The sequence below is a fragment of the Thrips palmi genome, unplaced genomic scaffold (assembly GCF_012932325.1).
Source record: "Thrips palmi isolate BJ-2018 unplaced genomic scaffold, TpBJ-2018v1 HiC_scaffold_5, whole genome shotgun sequence".
Lineage (NCBI taxonomy): Eukaryota > Metazoa > Arthropoda > Insecta > Thysanoptera > Thripidae > Thrips > Thrips palmi.
Genome location: NW_023144632.1, coordinates 14,043,998 through 14,065,741, shown reverse-complemented (window position 1 = coordinate 14,065,741; position 21,744 = coordinate 14,043,998). Strand labels below are relative to the sequence as shown.

Below are 21,744 nucleotides of genomic sequence, written 5' to 3'. Positions count from 1 at the left end.
TCGATGTCCGTGGCGGCGAGGCGGCGAGGTGGCGTCCGGTGGCGTGCAGGGCCACAGAGCCATGTCGATCGGCGTAGACCGCGGCGTGGCGCCCGTGGACCGCACACCGAGACCGAGAGGCAGTCGGCCGGCGGCGATCGCAGGCCGCACCGCCGCACCGCAGCATGGTCCAAATTCAGAAAAACCTCCAGAATCTAGGTCAGTCTCGCGGCCCGATCTGTTTCTGTTGAAGCAAGCCCTCTCGAAGGTCACCAAGTACGGCAGTGCATGTCAATCGACTCTTGAAATGCCCTTTCGTTCCAGGCCGTCGGTTCCTGCCCGCAGCATGGAACGCGACGTGGGTTTCCATCGGTCTCGTGTGCGGTGAGTAGCTAACTTATAGAAATACTATGCGTAAGTCAACTGCGAGAGGTGCGTCAACTGATACACAAACACCTCTGGCGTTCAGTACGCTCATTGCACTCATTGCGCTCAGTACGCTCATTGCGCTCATTACGCTCAGTGCGCTCAGTGCGCTCATTGCGGTCCGCACCCCGGTGTGCGCCTGACTGCGAGGCGCCGCATGTCGTCTTTGTGCAGGGGTCCTCGTGGCCTGCATCCTCCTCATGGCGGCCGGCATCGCGGCGGCGGTGATCGCGGACCGCCTGACCCCCATCACGTACAGTGAGTAGACGACGACGCGGCGAGTGCGGACGGCCTGGGATGGCGCGGCGAGCACAGCAAGCACGCTCACGCCCGTGCCCGGCCTCTCTGCTGCAGGCACGCAGGTCAGGGTGGCTGACGGCGAGGTGCGGGGCCGAGAGCGGATCACTCCGGACGGCTCGGTGTTCCTCAGCTTCCAGGGCATCCCCTACGCCAAGCCCCCCCTCGAGGAGCTGCGCTTCAAGGTAGGGCACTGTCTCTCTCTCTCTCCCTCTCGCACCCCCTCCGGGAAGGCTCACGAGTGCGAGAGGGCCAGAGAGACGAAAGCATTGGCCGGACAAACCCTGAACCGGCTTTGACTTTGGCAGGCGCCTCGGCCGGTGGAGCCTTGGGACGGCGTGCTGGACGCCCTCTCCGAGGGCAACATTTGTCCTCAGCCCCACAAAGTGTCGGTGAGTCTCGCTGGGGGTTCGTGAGTGTGTTTTTGGTGGCTAAGCGACGGCCCCTGCGTCTCGCTCTCGCTCCTGGCCCTGGCGCTGGACACCGCGATGAAGGCCGTTGATGTTTATCTTGTCGAGCGAACCCCGCCGTACTCCACGCGGCGTTCGGGACGCCCGTCGACACTCGGAGCAACACAAAACCTGTCTTTCCGATTCACTTTCCAACCGGCGTCTACCTTTCGGTTGAAATTGCAATCTTCTCCCGTCTTCACAATCTTTGAAAAATTGGCAGAAAACCTCTCCGATCAAGTCGATGGGCAGCATGCTGAAGATGGTCTTGTCGATGCCGGGCATGGCCAAATTCATGTTCAACTACATCGCCCGCATCAGCGAGGACTGCTTGTACCTCAACGTCTACACTCCCAAGCCGAAGGTAAGCGAAGCGCGTTCGCAGGAAACGTGCCGCCCGAGTTGGTTGGGCGCAGCGCAGCAGCGCAGTAGCGCAGCCTCTCAAGCCAGGCCGAAGCGCCCGACGAGGCGCGGGTAGGCAGGCCCGCTACGCACGCAAGGCGCCGCGCGGCCTACCCGCGCCTCGTCGGGCGTCTTGGTCAAGGTCTTGTCCGTCTTGGAGGCCAGGAGGCGCTGCTCGGCGCCCAGGACTCAAGTTCCTCGCCTTGTTCTTGCCCCCGCAGGCTTCGCAGTCGGAGCAGCCCGCCGAGAGGCTCAAGCCGGTCGTGTTCTTCGTCCACGGCGGCGGCTTCATCGCGGGCAACGGCGACACGAGCCTCTACGGGCCGGACTACCTCATGCAGCTCGACGTGGTGGTGGTCACCTTCAACTACCGCCTGGGCGCTATCGGTGGGACGCGTGTCTCTCACTGTGGATCTGACAGAAGACCGGCGGAGGCGGCCGAAACTCTAGACGCGTTTTGAGCTAGAGACGCTAAACGGGACTCGAACCGAACGTGTGACCCCACCAATGGATTCCTCGTTCGGAGAGCAATCCTTTGATGGCGTCACACGTTCGGTTCGACTCTAAGAGCTCAAAACCCACCCGGTATCTTGGCCACCTCCACCGGCCAGAGCCCACTGTGGTCTGAACAGCCCGTCCCGTCCGCAGGCTTCCTCGCGACCGGCACGCCCGACGCGCCCGGCAACGCGGGCCTCAAGGACCAGGCGGCGGCGCTGCGGTGGGTGAGGCGCAACATCCGCGCGTTCGGCGGCGACCCGGACAAGGTGACGCTGTACGGCGAGTCGGCGGGCAGCGCGTCCGTGGCGCTGCACCTCATGTCGCCGATGTCCAGCGGTAGGAAAGGCGGCCAGGCAAGGCCAGGGAGGGAAGCCGTCGAGGAGGCGGACTTGTGGCTGACGGCTGCGGTGCCCGCAGGTCTGTTCCACCGAGCCATCATGTCGAGCAGCACCGCGCAGAACCAGTACGTGATGACGGCCGACTACGAGCGCTTCTCCCGCAGCCTGGCCCTGGAGTGCGGCGCCGACAACGCCACGGCCGACGACCCGCGGACGCGCGTCGAGTTCCTGCGCGAGCAGTCGCACACGCACATCAACGACCGGCTGACCGAGGTCCTGGGGGAGGAGGTGAGTGCGAGTGGAGCCGCTCACAGTGGCCCAGAAGACCGGTGGAGGCGGCCCAATTCGAGACGCGTTTTTTTAGCTCCAGAGTCGCTAGATGGGACCCGAACCGAACGTGTGACGGATTGCTTTCGGATTGCTTTCCGAACGAGGAATCTATTGGTGGGGTCACACGGTCGGTTCGAGTCCCATTTAGCGACTCTGGAGCTCAAAACGCGTCCAGAGTTTTGGCCGCCTCCACCGGTCTTCTGGCAAATCCACTGTGCGGCTGGAGGCTGGAACGGTGCCTTGAATGGCCGCGGTGCTTGGTGCGGTGCTTGACGCGGTGCTTGACGCGGTGCTTGACGCGCTCGGCAGGACGTGCGCAGCATCATGGGGCGCGTCCCCTTCTCGCCCGTCGTGGAGAAGGAGTTCCCGGGAGAGGAGGCGTTTCTCCTCGAGCACCCCGACGTCTTGATGCGCGAGGGCCGCTACGCACCAGTGCCCGTCATCATCGGCTCCAACAGCAAGGAGGGCTCCATCTTCTACACAGGTCAGTGCCGCCCCGCTGCCGCCACGGCCAGCTCTACCCCGTGCGACAGAGACTTGCCGCCGCGGCCATGCGGCACGCAGAGCGCTGCAAATGACCTTCCGCACTGTACTTTGCCCCCAGGCGTCACCAGGCCGCCCACCGAGGAGGGGTTCCGGATGATCGACGAGGACATGACGTGCACCGTCCCGGACCCGCTGTACCAGCGCCTGGACCCCGAGCAGAGCCAGGAGCTGGCCGGCAAGGTCCGGCAGCTGTACTTCGACGGCGGCCACGTGGACGAGGACTCCGCCGGGGCGCTCATCGACGTGAGCGCTTCCACCCGTTCCCATTCTCTCGCTTGCCCCTTCGAACGCACTTTCATTGCGGCGTTTTCCAGCTATTCGGTGACTTGCAACTCTTGCACGGAATCCACGTGTCCTCCAAGTGGTTCACCCACTTCTCCCAACCCGCGAGCCCCGTGTACCTGTACCACTTCACGTTCTCCGCCAAGAGCGGACTGTCCTTCTTCTTCTCGAGTAAAAATCTGAAAGGTGAGTCCCGCTTCCGCTTGTAGCGCAGTTCCACGCCCCTCTCCTCACAGTGCAGGACGCTCTTGACGCAGGCGCCGGCCACGGGGAGGAGCTGAGCTACGTCTTCCGGCACCACCTCTTCAAGGGCCACTCGGCCCTCAAGCAGACGTCCCGCGAGCAGCGGGTGCGCGACAAGATGACCAAGCTCTTCACCAACTTCATCAAGACCGGGTATGTGCTGGCCTGGCGCCGTGCCGCGCGTCGAGCTACCATTGAGTACCATTGAGCGCCTCTGCATGCTTGTGCGCAGGAACCCCACCCCCAGCAACGCGAGCCTCTCCCGCCTCCCGGTCGCCTCGGACGTCCAGGACGTGGGCGTGGCGTGGCCGCCGTCGCGGCCGGGCCGTGAGGTGTACCTGGAGATCGGCGAGGAGCTCGCCGTCAAGCGGCACCTGCTCGCGGAGCGCATGGCCTTCTGGGACCGCACGTTCAAGAACGTCACGCAGTCACCCCTGTACGACTTCGTCGAATGAGCGGTCGCGTCGCAAGCTCGATGCCAAATAAAGATCAAGCCCACATCCCCAGACAGCCTTCCATTTTCTTTACTTAATTCGCTGACTGAATATTCTAAACATAATTTAAGACGGGACGAGTAGCACAAGATCTGCTGGGACGTTTTGTTGGCACGGAGGGAAGGTTCAGAGCGGTTCAGAGGCGGTGGCGGCGGCGGGGCGCTGCGCGGCCTCGTTCACGACGCGCGGCGCACGGCCTGCAGGTACTTCTTGGTCTTGACGCACCAGGAATCTGCGGCACAGCACAAAGGGATTGCAACGCACCGGTAAACCACGGGCCGCACCGCGGACCCATTGAACCAGGCTGGGCACGGAACGAACATGCAAACGGCAAATGGGAAGCCGGGCACTCCCAGGGGCCAATTTCGAGAGAGAGAGAGAGAGAGAGAGAGAGAGAGAGAGAGAGAGAGAGAGAGAGAGAGAGAGAGAGAGAGAGAGAGAGAGAGAGAGAGAGAGAGAGAGAGAGAGAGAGAGAGAGAGAGAGAGGCACCCATAGGGCCGGGCGTGCGGCGTGGCGGCGTGGCCCGCGTGGGTGTCTCGTCATAGACCGCCACATTAGACTGCAGACCGGTCCGGCCATTCCGCGCACTCACTGTCGGCGTCCCAGAGCTGTTCGGGGCAGTCCTGCGAACGGAGAGGGAGGCCGTTATCGGGGTAGCTTGACACACACGCTCACACACACACACACGCACACACACACGCGCGCGCGCACACACACACAACACGCACCGCGTGGAGCTCCTCCCAGACGCAGTAGCTGAAGTCCAAGTAGGCACGATTGCAGCCGCCGCGGGAGCCGAAGCCCAGCCAGTAGGAGGACGGGTCGGCTGCAACCGACAGACCAATCAGAAATCAGCGTGCAGGCCTTCGCGAACGAGGGAACGTGGGGGCGGCAGAAGGCGCGTACGGTTTCTCGAGGGAAGGCATTTGGCGACGGCGACTTCCGGGAAGTTGAGGTTGGGCTCCCGCAGCCCTTTGCCCTCTCGGTACCGCTCGCGCAGACGCCCCGTGATCCGGTCGTACCGGCCATCCATCTGGGAAGGAGAAGCACCTGCCAGTTGACGCTTTACGCGATGACCAAGTAATCCGATCGACTTACCGTTCCCCGTTTCTTCCACAAACACTGCTGCAAGCACTGCAAGAAGGAGAACGGCGCGTCAGGTTGGAATTCAAAAAGTGGCATTGCCGCTCTGTGTACTTACGATAATCTTCGCTGCTACGGATTCTATCTTGTCGGCGTCAAAGTAATTCCATGACGTCACAAAATCTACGCGAAGAAAAAAGAACGACATTGTAGCCAGCCGGTGCCCCACTCATTTTCTCCCATAGGATTCCCATTTGTCTGGAGACGTTACCTGGACTTTTAAACACCTCCTCGTAACAATCTTGCCTTATGTTGTCCTCTCGAAGCATGTTTTCTTTCACATAGGTCCCACAGCAAATCTTGGAGGAGGAACAAACAGATTAGGAGGAGAGCAGACTGCCATGATAAAACTATGTGGTGGTATGTGACGAATGAATCAAACGCGACAGGGGCGGAGGAGGCCAAAATTCTGGACGCGTTTTGAGCTCCAGAGTCGCTAAACAGGACTCGAACTGAACGTGTGACTCCAGCAATGGATTACTTTCCGAACGAGGAATCCATTGGTGGAGGGTCACACGCTCGCTCCGCATATCGCATTTAGCCACTCTAGAGCTCAATACCCGTATAGAACTTTGGCCTCCCCCACCGGCCTTCTGGCCCACTGTGCGCACTGCGCAGGGCGTGGCGTACTTCGTTCCTGAAGCGCATCTTCTTGCGCAGCGCCGGGTCGCGCTCCTCCACGAAGTTCTCTCGCTTCGGCATGTAGAAGTCGTCCATCTGGTCGAACAGCTTGCGGTCTGCGCCAGCCAAACCAGCCAGTCGGAGAGATTAGAGGGGTTCATACCACTCCGTCTCCCTCGCACTCGCGCGGCGTGCTGCGTTGCGTGGAGGTGCGAGAGAGACACAGAGACGCAGCAACTCACTGAAAAAGGGGTCGTCGAATTGGTAGTTCTGCGCGCCACAGTCGGCGACCCAAGCGGCCGCCACCCCGACGAGGACCAGGGCGATCATGGCACTGGGCTCGTCGAGCTCGCCGCGGTGGACTAGACCACCGTAGGGGATGGACCGCCGTGGTGGACTTGGCCGCCGTGGTGGATGGGCCGCCGTGGTGGACAGGACCGCAGGCTGCGGACCGTTTGACGCGCGACCGGCTGCCGTGTCAACAGGTGTGCACAGGTGTAGGTGTCCGTTGCCCCCACCTGTGAGTGTGACACGGTGACACCCACGCGAGCCGGCGATCCTCGGCGTCCGCGCGAGCGGGGCATGGCGGGCCATGGCAGCATCATGGTCAGGGACACTCCAGGGAGGAGGGCGCTGTGCATGAGCCAGGCGCCCAGGCGGCCAGGCTGGCAGTCATGGGCCGCGGGAATTCCCCTAACAAGCCCATTAGCGCCTCTCGATACGATCGCGGCATCGCGGCAACGCGGTGACGCCGCTCTATTTCTGGCGACTCAACTGCCGTCGACGCATTCCAAAGGACGGGTCATCTGCCAGCACATTAAAAAAAACATATTTTCAAAAGAAATTAAATTACGTGGTTAAAAACGCAATTAAGCTAAATGTCTCATACCCATTACCGGCCACTCTTGGCTAAGCAGTGCGTATGTGACCCTACACCATGGGCACATTGCCTTCACTCCAGGCGTCCCGCGGGTCTCGACGGTAGCAGTGTGACTTGAGGTTAGGCCAGGCCGGTGCGGGGTCCATTTCGACGGAAGTAATTTCACGGGCCATCACGCGCACGCTGGCGCACGCCCCAAGCCGTCTGGACTCTGGACTGACGCGGCCCTGGCAGGGCCCTGGCCTTCCCGCTCTAATCACGAAGCACGGCGCACCGGCAGCCCAGTAGGACATTAGGACGCGCGACCGGCACTGCGTGGCGGGGCACGGCGCCAGACGTCACAGTGACGCAGGTGGAGCACTGCCGCGGCCCTCCCGGCACTCTCCTGCATCCTCCCCTGCTGCTTCGAGTGGGCGAGGCGGGGCGAGGCGGGGCGCCGACGGGGACGCAGCTTGGCCTTCCAGGCCGTCCAGGCCGTCCGCGGGGGGCGTTGGGGGTCGTCGGGGGTCGTCGTGGTCGTTGCCACGGCGCTGCCGGTGCTCTCGGGCGTGACATGGCGGTCAAGCCGAAATTAAAACGCTCGAGCTGCAGCGGTGGCGGCGTGGCGGTCAGCACGCGGATGTCACGCAGCGCCGCAAAAACAGCCTCCGGCCGACCCCGCGCTGTCTCTCTCGCACCGCCACGGAACGCCCTCGAGTCTCCAGTGCGAGAGAGTGCGAGCGACACAAGCCCGGTGGCGTGCACTGGCGTGCCAGTGCCTTTATGGCCGCGGGCCGCGCCAGCTGGCGCAACACTGTGTCATTATTAGGGGGCAGTCCCAGCACAGCACGGCCAGCACGGCCAGCACGGCCTTGAACGTGAACCCTATCTCATCTCGCCCCGATCCGCGACAATAGCGCCTCACGCCGTCGCGACAGGCCCGGCTCCAGCAGTGTATCGCCCGGCGACACGAACCCGGCACGTGCGGGTTCCGACTCGAAGTCTCCTTTATGCCTTGAAAACGCATCGGAGGGAAGGCAAGGATAGGTCCGTCTGAAAACCCGCGTCAATGTTTGACAGGGCGGCTGGCGGGCGAAGGCTGGAAAAAGGTTGGGAGAAGGGCCAAAAGAAGGCTTTGCGCAAGCGTCCGTTTTCGTCTACGAACTACCTTGATCAGGTCTTTTCGCATTCATGGTAGGCCGAATCAAGATCGCGCAGAGGGCCGAAACAGGGAAGGCCCGCTCAAGGCGCGAAGCGGGTCGAAACAGGGCAAAGGGAAGATGCTTTCGAGGCAGTTATTGGGGCAAAAATTGGTGGCGGGCGAAAACGTAAACACGGGGTGAGAGCGGGGGGAGGGGGGGGGGTCGAGCCGAAACACGGATCCGTGACGTCAGAAACCGGTGATCCAGGCCGCCTGGTCAGGGCAACATGAGGTGACATTCTTCTCTGCGCTTGGCTTGTACCTACGGGGCTGAGATCGCACCGGCGGAGGCGGCAACTTTGCGGGCCACGCGTCCCGTTGCTGCCAAGCCATTGCCAAGGCAGTGACCGGAGGTGGGCACTCGACTCGGGCACGGGCTTGATAAGTGGCCGGCGTGGTCCGGTGAATGCCGATCTAGTCATTCCCTTTGACGCTCCTGTGGAGCCACTCGAAACACCACCTGCAACAACACGCGTCTCGGAAAATGACTAACCCGGCTGGCTGGCCCTGCCCTGGGCAGCCGCAGCTTCAAGGTGAGTCACCCTCGTTTTTTGACCTCGCGCTCTCTCGAAAGGTTCTGAGAATCGCTGCGAGATTAACACTCCTGCCGAATCACCACTCCACCGTTATCTCTGAGGACCGCGGGGTCCTCCGTTTCTGTGAATCACCGCGCCGAATCTCCTGGCCGAGGGGCCGGCGGGGCGAGGGGGACACTTGGCGAATAAGAAGCCCTCCCGCGCCCCTCGTTCGCCACTTACTTCGAGGCCGCACACTTCGACGCCCTATCTATTCGCTCGTCGCCGCGCACTGTTCAGTCGTGCCTTGAGGTGGCGCACCGCGCAGTGGCTGCAGTGGCTCGCTGTTTGGCCGGGAGGAAAACTAACACAGAACGGCGCTCGGAGCAGGAACAAGGACAAGGATGGCGGCGGCGGTGCAGATGCAGCTCCTCCCATGTCTGGCCGTGCTGGCGGTGCTGGCGGTGTGCCTCCCCTCGACCGTCGCGGGCGCCGCGGTGGACGCCGAGGACCCCTTCGCCGTGCCGGAGGGGCTGCTCATCGGGGCGGGAACGTCCGCCTTCCAGACGGAGGGCAGCTGGCAGGCCGACGGTGAGTCAGGCCCTGCAGCGGCGTGCGCAGGGGGAGGGGGCAAGCTGTGCCTCTCTCAGGCCGGCTCTGGATCGGCCACCGACAGGCGTCGAAGTGAAAACTGCAGTCCCGAGGCCTGCTCGAGCCGAGGCGGCCGAGGCCTGCCTGATGAGCCGCGCCAGCCTATTCTTCGAACAGCGCGGCGCGGTATTTCTCGGCTGAAGGAATCTGGCTTTGAGTGCCCCCGAGTATTACTTGTCGATGCAGTTATCCGCGGCTCCTCGCTGCGCGTGGCTGCGCCTCCCCGAGACATAGGTTAGATATGTAGACTCTCACACGCCAAGTTTAGCGCGGATTGCATAACGAATACTAGTGCGTCGTGATGCCCCGTGTGCCGCACTGCCGCACTCGCACTTCGCTGGAAGGCATCAAGTCGGTGACGTCAGCGCGCTCTCATTGGGTGGTTCAGCCTGGTTCAGCCTGGTTCAGCCGAGCGAGCGCTGGGGTTTGGCGGTTGAGCCCCGCTGCCCGGCGCTGCCGCTGCAATGTGTTTGGCCGTCTTGGCGGTCTCGGCGCAGGGAAGGGCGAGAGCGCCGCGGACCGCGTGCTGCACTCGGGCAAGATGGCGGGCGCCGGCTTCGGCAGCGACACGCACGACGTGGCCGCCGACTCGTACCGCCGCTACAAGGAGGACGTCCAGGCTGCCGCCGACCTCGGGGTGAGTACGCCCTCGAGTACGCGGCACCGGCAGCCAAAACTCTAGACGCGTTTTGAGCTCCAGAGTTGCCGAACGGACTCGAACCGAACGTGTGACCCCACCAACGGATTCCTCGTTTGAAGAGCAATCCATTGGTGGGGTCACACGTTCGGTATGAGTCCCATTCAGCTACTCTGGAGCTCAAAACGCGTCTAGAGTTTCGGCCGCCTCCACCGGTCTTCTGGCAAATCCACTGTAAGGTCCGTCAACCGCCGAACGCAGGCTCATTCCGAACGGTGCTTTCGCGGCGCCGTCTCTCTCGCACCTCACCACGAACCACACCATGAGTGCGAGAGGGACCGACGAAGCACTGTCCGTAGTGCCGTTTGGTAAACTGACTGACGTGACGATGTGGTCGATGTGGTTGCAGCTCAAGCTCTACCGCTTCTCCATCTCGTGGGCGCGCATGATGCCCGACGCCGTCTCCAGGAACGACCAGGCCGTGCAGCACTACCACGACGTCATCGACGAGGTCCTCAAGCACAACATGGTCCCTCTGGTGAGCGAGCTCTGGCCACTTGATCGTACGCCATTTCGAGTCCGATGCATACCCACCTGCGCTGCAAAACGAGAGGAGACAGTAGCCCCTAGCGGCTCAGGGGCAGGGTAGATCAGCGGCTCGACACCGATGCGCCTGACTGCCCGACGCGTCCGCGGCCTACCTCCCAGGCGCTAAGTATCCGGCTATTGCTGCGCGCGCATAGGCCCGCTTGCAACCGTGTCCCTAACTTCGCACTCTGTAGTTACAAACAGGGGCGTAGTTTAATCCTCGACGAAAACAAAATTTCCGTTCCGGCCAGATGCTTCTTCCCGACTAAGGAAATTCTGGTCTGCACTTACAGGTGACGCTGTACCACTTCGACCACCCTTGGGTGCTGGAGGAGCAGTTCAAAGGATGGCAGAGCGGCAAAATGGTCAACTACTTCAAGGAGTACGCTCGTCTCGTCTTCACCGAGTACGGAAGTAAGGTGAGTCCACCCAGCAGGCCTGCGTGAGGGAGGCCAGGATGCCGGCTAGCCGTGCTGAACGCCGTGCTGAACGCCCGTGCTGAACGCCGTGCTGAACGCCGTGCTGAACGCCGTGCTGAACGCCGTGCTGAACGCCCGTGCTGAACGCCGTGCTGAACGCCGTGCTGAACGCCGTGCTGAACGCCGTGCTCAACGCCTTGCTGAACGCCGTGCTCAACGCCGTGCTGCTGCAGGTCAAGCTGTGGGCCACCGTGAACGAGGCCAACATGTACTGCACCTACTTCCCCCGGCTCTTCTTGATGGCCAACCTGTACACCCAGTCCGACATGGACCACTACGCGTGCATGCGCAACACGGCCCTGGGCCACGCCGAGGCCTACCACCTGTTCAAGGAGCTCGGACTCGAGGGTGAGTAAAGATCGAGGCTCTTCATTCGGCGACGGTAGTTAGTAATTCGCACCGCGTGTCAGTCTAGTGTAACCAGTAACCAACCGTCGCACTCGCACTCACGGGCTAGCAGAGGCCTTCCCCAGCCCTCGCGTTGGTTCCATTGTGTAATCGGTTGGTGTGTCTTCTGTGGCGTGCAGGCCAGGTGGGCTTCTCGGCGGCCCTGAGCACGGCCCGGCCCAGGTCAACCCGCCCCGAGGACGTGTACGCCTCCAACGCCTTCAACCAGTTTTCCGGCGGTATGGTGCTCGCCCCGGTCACGTACGGCGACTACCCCCAGGTACGGTGTCCAGAGGCGGCCTGAGGGGGGCACGTTTTGCCTACTCACAGGGCCTACCTTTCAGGCGGCTATCTGGAGGTCAAGGGCAATTGTTCTTTTGCCCCCCCCCCCTCAATCCGTGCCTGCACGGATGTACAGTCACGCTTGGCTTGGACACGCTGGCCGTCCTCTAACACGCACATGACCGCCTTGCAGATCGTGAAGGAGCTAGCGGGCAGCAAGCTGCAGCCGTTCAGCCAGGCCGAGAGCGAGCGCCTCAAAGGTGAGAACAGCGTGGCGGTTTGTCCAAGGAAGTCCTGCCGGGCCCGCTACCAACGTATGCATTTTCACCCTTCTCAGGAACCATGGACTTCATCGCCTTCAACGTGTACTACGGCATGACCGCTAACTACGACGCCGACGCCACCGCCCACAGCATCTACTTCAAAGCTCCCATCATCGGCCTATACCTGCAGGACACTCCGTTCGTCAACTTGACGCTCGAGAGCGACCTGGTTGGTATCAACGAAAAGGGTGGGGCGGGGCACGCCTGGCCTGGCCTGGCCTAGGCCTGGAGGGCAGGGCCATGACGTCACGACTCCCTCTGCCTGCAGATGGACCCGGACGCGCTGCGCACCGCGTTGCTGTGGACCTGGAACGAGTACAAGGTGCCGTTGATCGTCTCCGAGAACGGCTACGGCGACGCTTCACAGCTGGGCACGAAGGACCGCATTCGCGGCGTGTACTTCAGCGTAAGTGCCGCAAATGCCTGCCGGGAGTGAGTAAGAGAGAGAGTCGAACGTGCAAACATTTATTTTTTTTTCGCGAAATGTTTCAGGCTTTCCTGCGCACCCTGGTAACGACGATGAAGGAGTACAGCATCAAGGTGATCGGCTACTGCGCTTGGAGTTTGATCGACAGCTACGAGTGGAGCGCCGGCTACAGGTACGAGGGTAACAGTGCGTCCAATAGCATCCAACGCCATCCAACAGCCCAACGCGTCCGGCGTCAAGAGGTTTCATTTTCGTTTTCTTCTTTTTTACGCAGCAAGCCATACGGGCTGGTCCACATAGACTACGCGGGAGGCACCCAGGACCGCAGCATGAAGGACTCGTCGCAGTTCTGGGTCGAGTTGGCCAAGACGGGGTCGATCCCCCTCTGGGAGGACAAGGCCTCCTCCGCCACGGCGGCGAGCTCGGCCGCCTCGGCCGCCCTGCTGCTGCTGCTGGCGCTGGCGGTCAACCTCCTCTGAGTCTGAACCAAGGCAGCACTGCGGCGCTGCGGCTCAGAAACACTTCTACCCCGCACCGAGTTACCAGTCCCCGCCCGAGGGCCAAGAGATCACAGATTTTCACAGTGTCTCCAGCCCCGCCACGCCATGCTATGCCACGCCGCCCGCAGAGTCGCCGATAGGCAACCCGCTTGACCGTCAAGCATCAGCAAAGTGCGGCCAAGTGTTTGTGAGCTTGAACTTAAAAGGCTAGACCACAGCTGATCCCATGCCGGTTCGTGGTGCAGTGCAGACAGACGATTACTCTTAAGGACCTTTGAAGCAAGCGGTGGACCGTTCTAGGTCCAAGCTGTTTCAATTCGAGTCGAGGGGAACAGGAGCAGGGCAGTCAAACTCGGGGTCAGGGTGGACCTAATTTTGACTCAAACCACTCTTTGTGAGTTCATGTTGACACCATGTTGACTGTTCTGCCCTCCCGAGACCGGTTTGTTTGAGGAAAGGAGGAATAAGTGAGCATAATTTTTACTTAAAAAGAATAATTTAATATTTACATTAATTGTAACGAACTAAGTGACAAAGGTGCTGGCACATGATAAGACAAAAGACAGCATATTGAAGTCCAAACCACAAAACTGTTCCAAGATTTGAGGCTGTTGATAAGTACTGGTTACAATACTGTGTCCAATAGTCATAGAATAAAAGTCATGACTCTATAAATAAATAAATAAATAAATAAGCAAACATTGTGCCAAAAAAGGACTGAGTGCTTACCTAATATTCAAAACTAAACCATAATAAGACACTGTAAATCATTGGCAAACAGAGCGTTCTGCTCTTTCTCTTGCTAAAACTGAACAAACTTTCACAATATCACAGAAATTACATACATGGCACTAAACATTGTAGCTCACACTGGAAAAAAAAGTACAGAAAAAGAAACAAAAAGGACTCTACACAATATGGAAATAAATAAATATTCATGGGGAGACACATTATTGTTAAAAAAAAAAAAAGGTTACACTGAGCATGAAGAGAATGAGAAGCACAGCCAGTCTTTACTTGGAGGAAAGAAAAACTTTGAACAAGAGCAAAAGGACATTTCATGTTGATAGAAATGAGTACTAAGAATTTTGTTTCAAATCAAGTCACAACATTCAATCTCAGAGATCATGATGTCAATACATCACTTTCTCCGGCACACACAGACACAATTAAACATTCAATCTAAAAACTTAGAGTGGCAAGTAGCACAAAGTGGAAATCAAACTTAACATGAATTCATTTGAGTTGAGTATTTTACAGAAGATCTAGAGGAATAAATAAAAGGAACTGGTCCCTCACAAATCTGCAAACACAAGTACACAATTTATTTTTTCAGAAAGCTTCATGAAATTCTTTGCATGAGTCAAGAAAAAGTAACTACTGTAAGATTATTTTATTGTCAAAACTTCTGTGTAAGAAAATAATCTAAACCTTAACAAAAGAAAATAAATAAGTGGGCAAACATAGCAACACTGTGGCAGTTGACTATAAACACCAAATGACTTTTAAATAAATTTGAAACATTTCTGTTTGTCATGAGGAATTCTAGTTTTGAAAAGGATTGAATCAGCTCGGTACTGTGTGTTCAGCAGAGGTGTATAGCCAAATACCTGAAATATAAAAGATGACGGGAAAAATCATTTGTGATCAAGATTTAAGAAAACATCATTTAACTGAATAACTGAACAAAAAATTACCTGGGAGAAAAAGTTGATGCATTTGTGTCGCTCTTGAAAATGGGTGTCATCCTCAGACAGAGAAACAGGACATCCTGGGCACCGGAATGTCCATCTAGAAGTTACCTTAACTGGAGGTTTCTTTGTTATGTGAGAAACCAAGAAATTCATTGCTAAATCCTCACAATTCATAAATTGATCTACTTTATCTCTGATAGCCTGTGGCAACCAGTTGCTGTACAGATATAAATAATGTTTGTGGACGAATGCTGCACCTACAAAAGAAGAAGATACTACTGTATATGGATGCACAAAACCCTGCATCAAAATTGTGCACCTTCAGAAAGAAAGAAAAAAAAAATAATAAAAGGAAAAACTTACCAGTTAGAACCATTGAGAGTTCACATGAATAATTGGAGTTGTATAACCAGCCACCATGGTTTATGTCCCATGCATGGAATCTTCCTGGGAATCCAACTACACGATCACGGTGCTCTCTCCACACTCTGAAAATAATTTTCAAGCTTATTTTTATTCAATCAATCAATCAAACAAAAAGATGAGGAGATTTTATTGACAAAGTGAGAATACTAACCTAAAACCAAACATAATTTCATCATGTCGAAGATGAGCATCATCATCTACAGAGAGAACAGCTTCAGTTTCAATTTCATCATAAGGCAGGAAACGGTTATTCAAAGAATTTCTTGCTGCTTTTACAACCTGTTTGGAAAATAATACGGTCTGTGAAACTAAACGCCCATAAAAGTAAGTCACACTTTTTTTTTTTTTTTTCAGTTAAAAATATGCTGGCTTACTTGAACAGGAACCCCAATTTCAGGCCATCTTAGATCTTCTAGGGGTGCACGAGGGGAATTCCAAACAACCACCACCTTATTTAAGTAGGGGAGCCCATGGAGACGACTTAAAGAATTCATAAGAACCTTGCAGAACAAAAATGAAAACGAAGTCAAATTATGTCTCAATGCTATTACTGCCAGCAAGTATGAATGATTTGTTGCAATACCTGTTCTCGCTCATAGGTAAGCATAACAATGGTGAACTGCTCCCTGGGACTATTTCCCCCCAAGCTCTCACAGAACTCTTTGCCAGCTCCTCCTGTGCCTTTTCCAATGGGTCGAAAACCGACACCAGATCCTAAAAATTTGTACATAATTAGAGAGATGACTGGAGAAGGTTGTTTTGAGCATCATTATCAATAACTTTCACAAGCATCTTACCTATAAATTTGGCATCTGATGGCAATAATGGATCAAATGGAAGCTGAGGATACAAATGAAAGGGGTCTCCCCAATCATTCCACATCTCAAAGCCCTAAAGAAAACTTTTTTTGAATGACATCATTCATTAACAATACAATTTGTTCAAAGCAGAAAAAATATACCTGTGTGAGAAACACTGTGTAATTTCTACGGAATGAAGGGGAGGCATGAGGAGGCTCTAGAGGCCCAAGGCTTTCCTCTGGTTCTGCATCAGCAACCAAGGCTTCAGTCTTCAAAGGCTGGATAAAAATATTTCAAATCCATTGAATTATATAAAACTGCTACTAATTAACAAACGCCTTCACAGTGCCTTACAGAAAATGTTGAGTTGAAGACTGACGGAGAAGGAGCATCCTCTACTGGCGGTGGAGGGATGCCAATTCTGTCCCGAATTACGGCAAGGCTGGTGTCCAAGATACTCTGCAGAGACGCACCATAACTCTGCCAAATGAAGCGTCCTTGACGCCTCATTGCTGATAAGTCTGTGTCACTCACAGACCGCAGCAGGAAGTGCAATTCAGATGCACGTGAGAGGGGCAAAATAAGAGCTGCCCGGCGCCAAACAACTACTTCACTGAAAATCAGATTGTACCACAGTTTCAGAAGCAGCCTTGCATTTCCAAAAACCAAAATCTGTACATCAGTCTGTAATAAGTTTTCTGTACCTGTAAGGTAGCAGAAGAGTATCTCCTCCAAGCACAACAGGAATTGCTCCATCTCTCAAGGCCTCCCACAATCTTGCTTGAAGTGTGGCGGTTGAAACAAGGGATGCATTGGAAGGCACTAGAATTAAGGTGAATGTAGACTTTCTTAACAGAGCTTGCCTTGATGCTTCTGTCCCACACATAGACCAGTCTCCCCACAGATCCTCTTTTTCTGTAGCTGGTTGACAAGAAAACTAAGAAGGAAAAGCAATAATCAGAAAGAAAAATGAATACCATAAAGGGCAGTAACAATTTGATTGCAACTGACCTCAAGCTGGAAGCGATCAGAGGTAGTGCCTGCTGCCATTCCATGAAGTTGCTCTAGTGCCCACTGTAACGCTTCACCAGGTCCATCCAAACTCCATAATTCACCCTGAACAAAGACAAAAAAATTGCAGACTACACTACGTCTACAACAACCAAAGCACAAGGAGACTAAAGCCAGGCATTTACCTGAAATGTTAACAGAAAATCTCTTCTGGCTGGAAGCATTGGAGCGCAGTCTTGCCATACATCTCCCCCAGGGGGACCCAAGGCTGGGAATATGACAACATCAAAGCCAGGCCGAAAAGAGCTTTGAATGAAAGTCGACTGCACAAGAATAGCTCTGTCAGTCAACTTCGATGTCATCAAAGCAGCAGAAGGCTGCAGTCTCTCTCGAGAAAGATGGAATAAAACATGATTCCGACCATCTCCTCCCCAGTGGGGAAGTTGCGATAATTGCTTGAGGTCAGCTTCATGGCCTGAATCAATCAATATTAATTTGTGAATGACTTGCACTTAACAGAAGTCACATCAAATTGAACAAAAGTAAGGCACAACATACCAATGGGAACAAAAAAGAGACAAGCTACTTTGGGATCCTTTGTGATGTGTAGATTAAAACTTAAAGTTTGTTGTAAAGCCGTGTGCAAGAAAGAGCTCAGTTCTCCTAGAGCATCACTATACACATATACTGGCATCCCTGAAGACAGACAGAAAAATAAAAATGTATTTCTGCAAAAAAACATCATAAACGTGATAATCAGAATGAGACAAACCACAATTTGAACATCAGATACAAACCAGAGGTGATTGAGCAACGTGAATAATCAAAGCAGTTGTGTTGGCGACAGTGAATATGAGAAGCACTTTCATGTGGAGCAGCATTCAGGATCCGTTGAAGCTCATTAGGGAAAAGCCTGCCAGGTAAACTGAGCTGAGGTGCGTTTCTCTGCTCTGCCTCTCTCTGAGCAACTTGTGCCTGAAATATTTTTCAAACTATGACCATTCTTTCTCAGGAGCTAGAATAAATGTAGGATATTGAATCTTGTCTCACCTGCACAACTGACATTTTAACTCGTTCTAGTTCAGTCTTTTGTCTTGAAAGCTCTGTTTTTAAATCCTCAATGCGGCTTGTTAAAGATGAAATTTCCTGCTGAAGACCCTGTCGTTTGGCCTCCAGATCACGAAGTTCAGCAGAAACAGAACCTAGCATGAAGTTGGTGGTGAGAAGAGAACCAACAGGCCAGCAGGAGGTCAACAATGTAATCGTAATTCTCATAATTGTGAAGATAAACTACCTTTGATACGTTCCATTTCCTGTATTCTTAATCTTAAATCTGATGCTTTCAGGGCACCCAGGTCCTCAAGAGCTTCTAGCTTGAAACGAATATGATTTGCATCATTACTTTGGTTTCCACTCTCCACCTGCAATCAATATCCTATAATTTACCCTCCACTAGACTGGGTAGAAGCTCATAATGCATAATTTTTTATTCAAATACCTTTGATAAATAGTAATGAGTTATGAAGGGTAATAACAGCAGCAGAAAGCATAGTAGAAATACTATCCGTGACACTTTGATGTGTCCAAATCTGCGGCAAATCGAAATGTCGACTCTAGTTGCAGTACTTCCAGCTTCTAAGCTACCCATGGTGATGGTGTGAAATGTCTGCAAAGAAGAAAGAAGTTACTATAACATTCCTGTCAGTTGCAAGAAAATCTGACAATAGAACTTAATTTAAAGTACGTTGGGCTTTGAATAAACCTTGAAATGAAGTGTGAGGTTAGAGGGACAAGCTTGAAGACTTCCAGCAAAAATTCAACAAATTTGGAGGCCCAAGTCGTTGATGAAGAAGTAAAATATTTACCTAACCTAGCGTAGAGAGTCTTGGCCGGTCCCTTTCAGTAGATTACGGACAAATGCAACATGACCAAACCCCAAGAAACGTATCAGAAGGATCGTGCGTACGAAAAAGTTGTCTAGCTCCAATGAAAAACAAATTCCCCGCAGAATCATCGTAAAATTCCTACGATTATTGACATTTTACACGGAGCATCAGAACTTAGACCGAATCAAAACAACAACAAGAACGACTTTGCCAGCACAAGGCAGGCATCGCAGGCGTCGACTGTGGGAAGTATGAGAAACCACGCGCCCGCATCGGCGCCGTGGGGTTAGGCAAACCGTCGGACCTTTTGGCCCTGCTGCCTACCTTCTGGGCGTTGGGGTGGACCCGGACCTGCGTGGCCTCCAGCTCCAGCCCTGGACCGAAGCCGCCAGTGTAGGCAACCCATTTGACAGTGTTACAAGCCTGCAGCTGCCCGGCGCCGGCAGCAGACCCGGCAGGCAACCCAACGAACACCTGTCTGAGGGTCCTGAGGTCATGCATTGCGCATCCGCGTCCGCCACATCGGCGACATCCACGTTCCGGGCGCTCCGCAATCCGCGCAAGGGTCCGGACAAGGGCCCGCGGCTGCCGATCGCAAATGAAGCGGATTGCCGGCAAGGCTGCCGCGCTGCCGGTGCGAACAAGCCCCGCCCCCTCTCTGCCTCCCCACCCCCTCTGCCCCCTCCGCGCCGAACCAAGTTTATTTTCTGAACGCGTGTTCTCGCTGTTGCTGTTCCTCCCTCAGTCAGTCCTCAGTGCTTCTGGGGCCGCGCCGGGGATCGCGTCGGGGTGTCGGGGTGGGTCGCAGGCGTCGCAGGCCGCCGACTCGCAGCGAGCGCGAGCAGCGCGGGCAGTGACGGGGAGCGTGTCCGCCGTGCGTCGCAGCGCGCCGCAGCGCCGCCGCGGACTCCAAGTCGACGTCAACGTCTCGAATCGCGTGTGGTCAAGCACCGCGACACTGCGGAGTGTCGCTTAGGCGTTGCGGACAAGTGTACAGTTTACAGTCTTCAGCCCGCGGTCAGGGAAGGACGTCAAATGAACGGCAGTCGACCCGAGGCGACGCGAGGCGACGCCTGAGCGACGAGTGGCGAGCAACGACCCCCTTGGCGTCGCGGCGTGGCGTGGTGGCCGTGCCAGGACGTCGCCAGGACTCGGCAAGCCCCACGCCCCACCCTCGGGCTCAGGCAAGGGGCCGAGGCCGCAGGACGCGCGAAGAAAGCGAAATGCCGGCAGTGCAGCAGACTGCAGCCACGGCAGCCCACCCCGCGGCCGGCGGCGATTTCGGATGCTAAAAATAATGCACTTTCCGCCCGAAATAGGGCTGGAACGGCGAGCATTGCAAGTCCGCAAGTCCGCAGCCCGCCGCGCACTGCCGCCGCCACCAGCGGCAAGAGGGTGTGCCTTCGGGCCTTAGGGCCACTTGGGGCCACTTGGGGCCTTCGTGCGGCCGAGCCGGCATCGGCGCGGCAATGACCACCTCAACAAGGATGCGCTAGTCACGCCGTGGACTCGCGTGTCACTCGCTGTCACTCTCGCCACGTGTGGTCCACGCGCGGCGAGTGACAGAGTGACAGGCCCCGACGGGCACCTCGCGTGCCGGCAGCACAAGTCCGCCAAGTGCAGCGAGTCGCCGCGGGAGTCGCGGCCCTCAGCGCCTTCAGCGTGGCGCGGCCGGCGCAGCAGAGCCACAGGTAAGACAGAGACAGAGAAAGCCGACCGGACAAACGCGCGCGGCCCGACATACTCCACTTGCTGAGTGTCGAGGCCACTGCCATGCCGGCACTCCGGCACCACGACACGGAGGCATTGATACCGTGCTGCGAGTGGACGTTCTCGTTGGGACAAGGAGCAGAGCGCAGACAGTAAGACGGGCTGGGAGACTGGCAAAGCAGTGCAGGGCTGCAGGGCCCTGGCCGGCCTTGTCGGGACGTTTGAACACCAAGCCCAGCCGAGGAGCAACAGTCCCGGTAAAGGACCGTAAGGACGGACTGGTCGCGTGCTGCAAGATTGCCTCGGCTTGGGCGGGCTTCAATCTGCTTGAATCGACGGAGGATCTTTCCTGGCCTATCATGTTCATGTTCATGTAGGAGAGAGGTGCTGCCTGGAGCACCGCGGTGGTTGTAGTGTGGCTGCCGGAAGTCCCCCGTCCTCCCCCCTATACCCCTTCTCCCCGCGAGGTGGCGGCGTCAGGCGGGGACGCGGGGAGAGTGGGAGGGTGGCGAGGCGAAGGGGAGAGCTATTTCAAGACCACCCTGGCCATGGCGGCCACGGCGGCCACGGCGGCGCGGGGCTGCTGCGTGCCCATGGCTCATGGGACTCGTCGCGCTGAGCCGCCGAGCGCGGCATGGCGGCCACCAACACAACGGGGCCCTTGTCCTCCAAGACGGCTGCCTGCCATCGCCTGCCCAGGCCTGCTGCTGTCCCGCGGCTCGAGGCGCGAGGCGCCCCTGCAGGCTGCGAGTACATGCACTCGGCTTTCTGCTGCTTCTCGCGCACCTCACAAACCGCACCTCGCGGCAGTCGCGCGGCGGGAGGGCTCCGTCGAGCGCGTGGTGTAAATTTAGACCTGTAGACCGCCGCAGCCACACTCGACTTAATTATATCGCCACCGGCCTGAGGCGGGGGCGGGCGGCGCGGCGCGGGGCGGGGCGGGGCGCCGCGTGGCGCCGGATAGCGATGCCGTGGCGGCACCCAGGTTGGCGATGCGACGCAATGCGACGCCGGGGCAGCTCAAGCAGCTCGAGCAGCTAGCTCTAGATTCTTGGCATTCCTCGACACCTTCGACGCACCCGGTTCGGATTCCGAGCTGAAGGCTTCACCCACCACGCTCCGCGACCTTTCCTCGCGCAGGGGCTGCGCTGCCTGGCTGGCCGCACTGCCCGAGTCCGTGTGGCTGCCGCACCCCTAGTGCCCCTAGTGCTCCGGCCTCGGTCCAGGCCGGGGCCTTGCCGGGCAGGGCCTTGCCTTGCAGGACCTGCCGAGAGGCTTCGAGGGCCGTGAGGTGAGGCCAAGGGCGCCGTGGTCACGGC

General features: G+C 56.7%; 4 protein-coding genes across 9 annotated transcripts; 2 read left to right on the top strand and 2 right to left on the bottom strand.

The window, feature by feature from the left end:
• The first annotated feature begins 90 nt into the window (after positions 1-90).
• LOC117650931 (juvenile hormone esterase-like) lies at positions 91-4,290 on the top strand. 3 transcript variants are annotated; one of them, XM_034394579.1, is made up of 14 exons: positions 91-198; positions 304-363; positions 580-663; positions 760-887; positions 1,011-1,094; positions 1,375-1,515; positions 1,784-1,940; positions 2,202-2,387; positions 2,469-2,677; positions 3,029-3,203; positions 3,324-3,508; positions 3,580-3,733; positions 3,784-3,943; positions 4,023-4,290. In XM_034394579.1, exons 1-14 carry the CDS (start codon positions 165-167, stop codon positions 4,243-4,245), a joined length of 1,980 nt encoding a protein of 659 aa, XP_034250470.1. In that variant the 5' UTR covers positions 91-164; the 3' UTR covers positions 4,246-4,290. The 3 variants fall into 3 exon arrangements, with proteins under 3 accessions (XP_034250470.1, XP_034250471.1, XP_034250469.1); XM_034394580.1 differs by having other exon boundaries at positions 1,775-1,940; positions 3,805-3,943; XM_034394578.1 differs by having other exon boundaries at positions 1,775-1,940.
• Positions 4,291-6,564, bottom strand: LOC117650932. Its single transcript, XM_034394582.1, has 9 exons — positions 6,292-6,564; positions 6,059-6,165; positions 5,640-5,727; positions 5,487-5,551; positions 5,384-5,419; positions 5,192-5,318; positions 5,014-5,111; positions 4,878-4,908; positions 4,291-4,516 (listed from the first exon to the last, which is right to left on the bottom strand). The coding sequence occupies exons 1-9, from the start codon at positions 6,377-6,379 to the stop codon at positions 4,461-4,463; spliced, it is 696 nt and encodes a 231-aa protein (XP_034250473.1). The 5' UTR covers positions 6,380-6,564; the 3' UTR covers positions 4,291-4,460.
• A 2,289-nt stretch (positions 6,565-8,853) lies between these two features.
• On the top strand, positions 8,854-13,597 carry LOC117650603 (myrosinase 1-like). 2 transcript variants are annotated; one of them, XM_034394143.1, is made up of 11 exons: positions 8,854-9,215; positions 9,773-9,912; positions 10,322-10,450; positions 10,794-10,919; positions 11,153-11,327; positions 11,507-11,646; positions 11,842-11,908; positions 11,986-12,140; positions 12,240-12,377; positions 12,464-12,570; positions 12,673-13,597. In XM_034394143.1, exons 1-11 carry the CDS (start codon positions 9,029-9,031, stop codon positions 12,875-12,877), a joined length of 1,569 nt encoding a protein of 522 aa, XP_034250034.1. In that variant the 5' UTR covers positions 8,854-9,028; the 3' UTR covers positions 12,878-13,597. The 2 variants fall into 2 exon arrangements, with proteins under 2 accessions (XP_034250034.1, XP_034250033.1); XM_034394142.1 differs by lacking the exon at positions 8,854-9,215 and having other exon boundaries at positions 9,239-9,912.
• On the bottom strand, positions 13,376-18,941 carry LOC117650602 (exostosin-3). 3 transcript variants are annotated; one of them, XM_034394140.1, is made up of 18 exons: positions 18,592-18,941; positions 18,328-18,495; positions 18,124-18,250; positions 17,880-18,031; positions 17,627-17,804; positions 17,388-17,525; positions 17,015-17,304; positions 16,830-16,934; positions 16,523-16,755; positions 16,173-16,431; positions 15,980-16,096; positions 15,816-15,909; positions 15,602-15,732; positions 15,393-15,518; positions 15,170-15,297; positions 14,956-15,080; positions 14,596-14,849; positions 13,376-14,508 (listed from the first exon to the last, which is right to left on the bottom strand). In XM_034394140.1, exons 2-18 carry the CDS (start codon positions 18,475-18,477, stop codon positions 14,404-14,406), a joined length of 2,712 nt encoding a protein of 903 aa, XP_034250031.1. In that variant the 5' UTR covers positions 18,478-18,495; positions 18,592-18,941; the 3' UTR covers positions 13,376-14,403. The 3 variants fall into 3 exon arrangements, with proteins under 3 accessions (XP_034250031.1, XP_034250029.1, XP_034250032.1); XM_034394138.1 differs by having other exon boundaries at positions 18,695-18,941; XM_034394141.1 differs by having other exon boundaries at positions 18,700-18,941.
• Between the last annotated feature and the right edge of the window lie 2,803 nt (positions 18,942-21,744).

Coding starts and splice junctions, on each gene's coding strand:
- LOC117650603 (XM_034394142.1), top strand. CDS start 9,577: ATGCCCCGTGTGCCGCACTGCCGCACTCGCACTTCGCTGGAAGGCATC. Junction 11,328..11,506: donor CAAGGAGCTCGGACTCGAGG/GTGAGTAAAGAT, acceptor TGTGGCGTGCAG/GCCAGGTGGGCTTCTCGGCG. Junction 11,647..11,841: donor CGTACGGCGACTACCCCCAG/GTACGGTGTCCA, acceptor ACCGCCTTGCAG/ATCGTGAAGGAGCTAGCGGG.
- LOC117650602 (XM_034394140.1), bottom strand. CDS start 18,477: ATGGGTAGCTTAGAAGCTGGAAGTACTGCAACTAGAGTCGACATTTCG. Junction 17,305..17,387: donor TCTCTTTTTTGTTCCCATTG/GTATGTTGTGCC, acceptor TGATTGATTCAG/GCCATGAAGCTGACCTCAAG. Junction 16,432..16,522: donor ACTCTTCTGCTACCTTACAG/GTACAGAAAACT, acceptor TCTGATTTTCAG/TGAAGTAGTTGTTTGGCGCC.
- LOC117650931 (XM_034394578.1), top strand. CDS start 165: ATGGTCCAAATTCAGAAAAACCTCCAGAATCTAG. Junction 2,678..3,028: donor CCGAGGTCCTGGGGGAGGAG/GTGAGTGCGAGT, acceptor CGCGCTCGGCAG/GACGTGCGCAGCATCATGGG. Junction 3,944..4,022: donor ACCAACTTCATCAAGACCGG/GTATGTGCTGGC, acceptor GCTTGTGCGCAG/GAACCCCACCCCCAGCAACG.
- LOC117650932 (XM_034394582.1), bottom strand. CDS start 6,379: ATGATCGCCCTGGTCCTCGTCGGGGTGGCGGCCGCTTGGGTCGCCGAC. Junction 5,420..5,486: donor CCGTAGCAGCGAAGATTATC/GTAAGTACACAG, acceptor TCCTTCTTGCAG/TGCTTGCAGCAGTGTTTGTG. Junction 4,517..4,877: donor ACAGCTCTGGGACGCCGACA/GTGAGTGCGCGG, acceptor GCTGTGCCGCAG/ATTCCTGGTGCGTCAAGACC.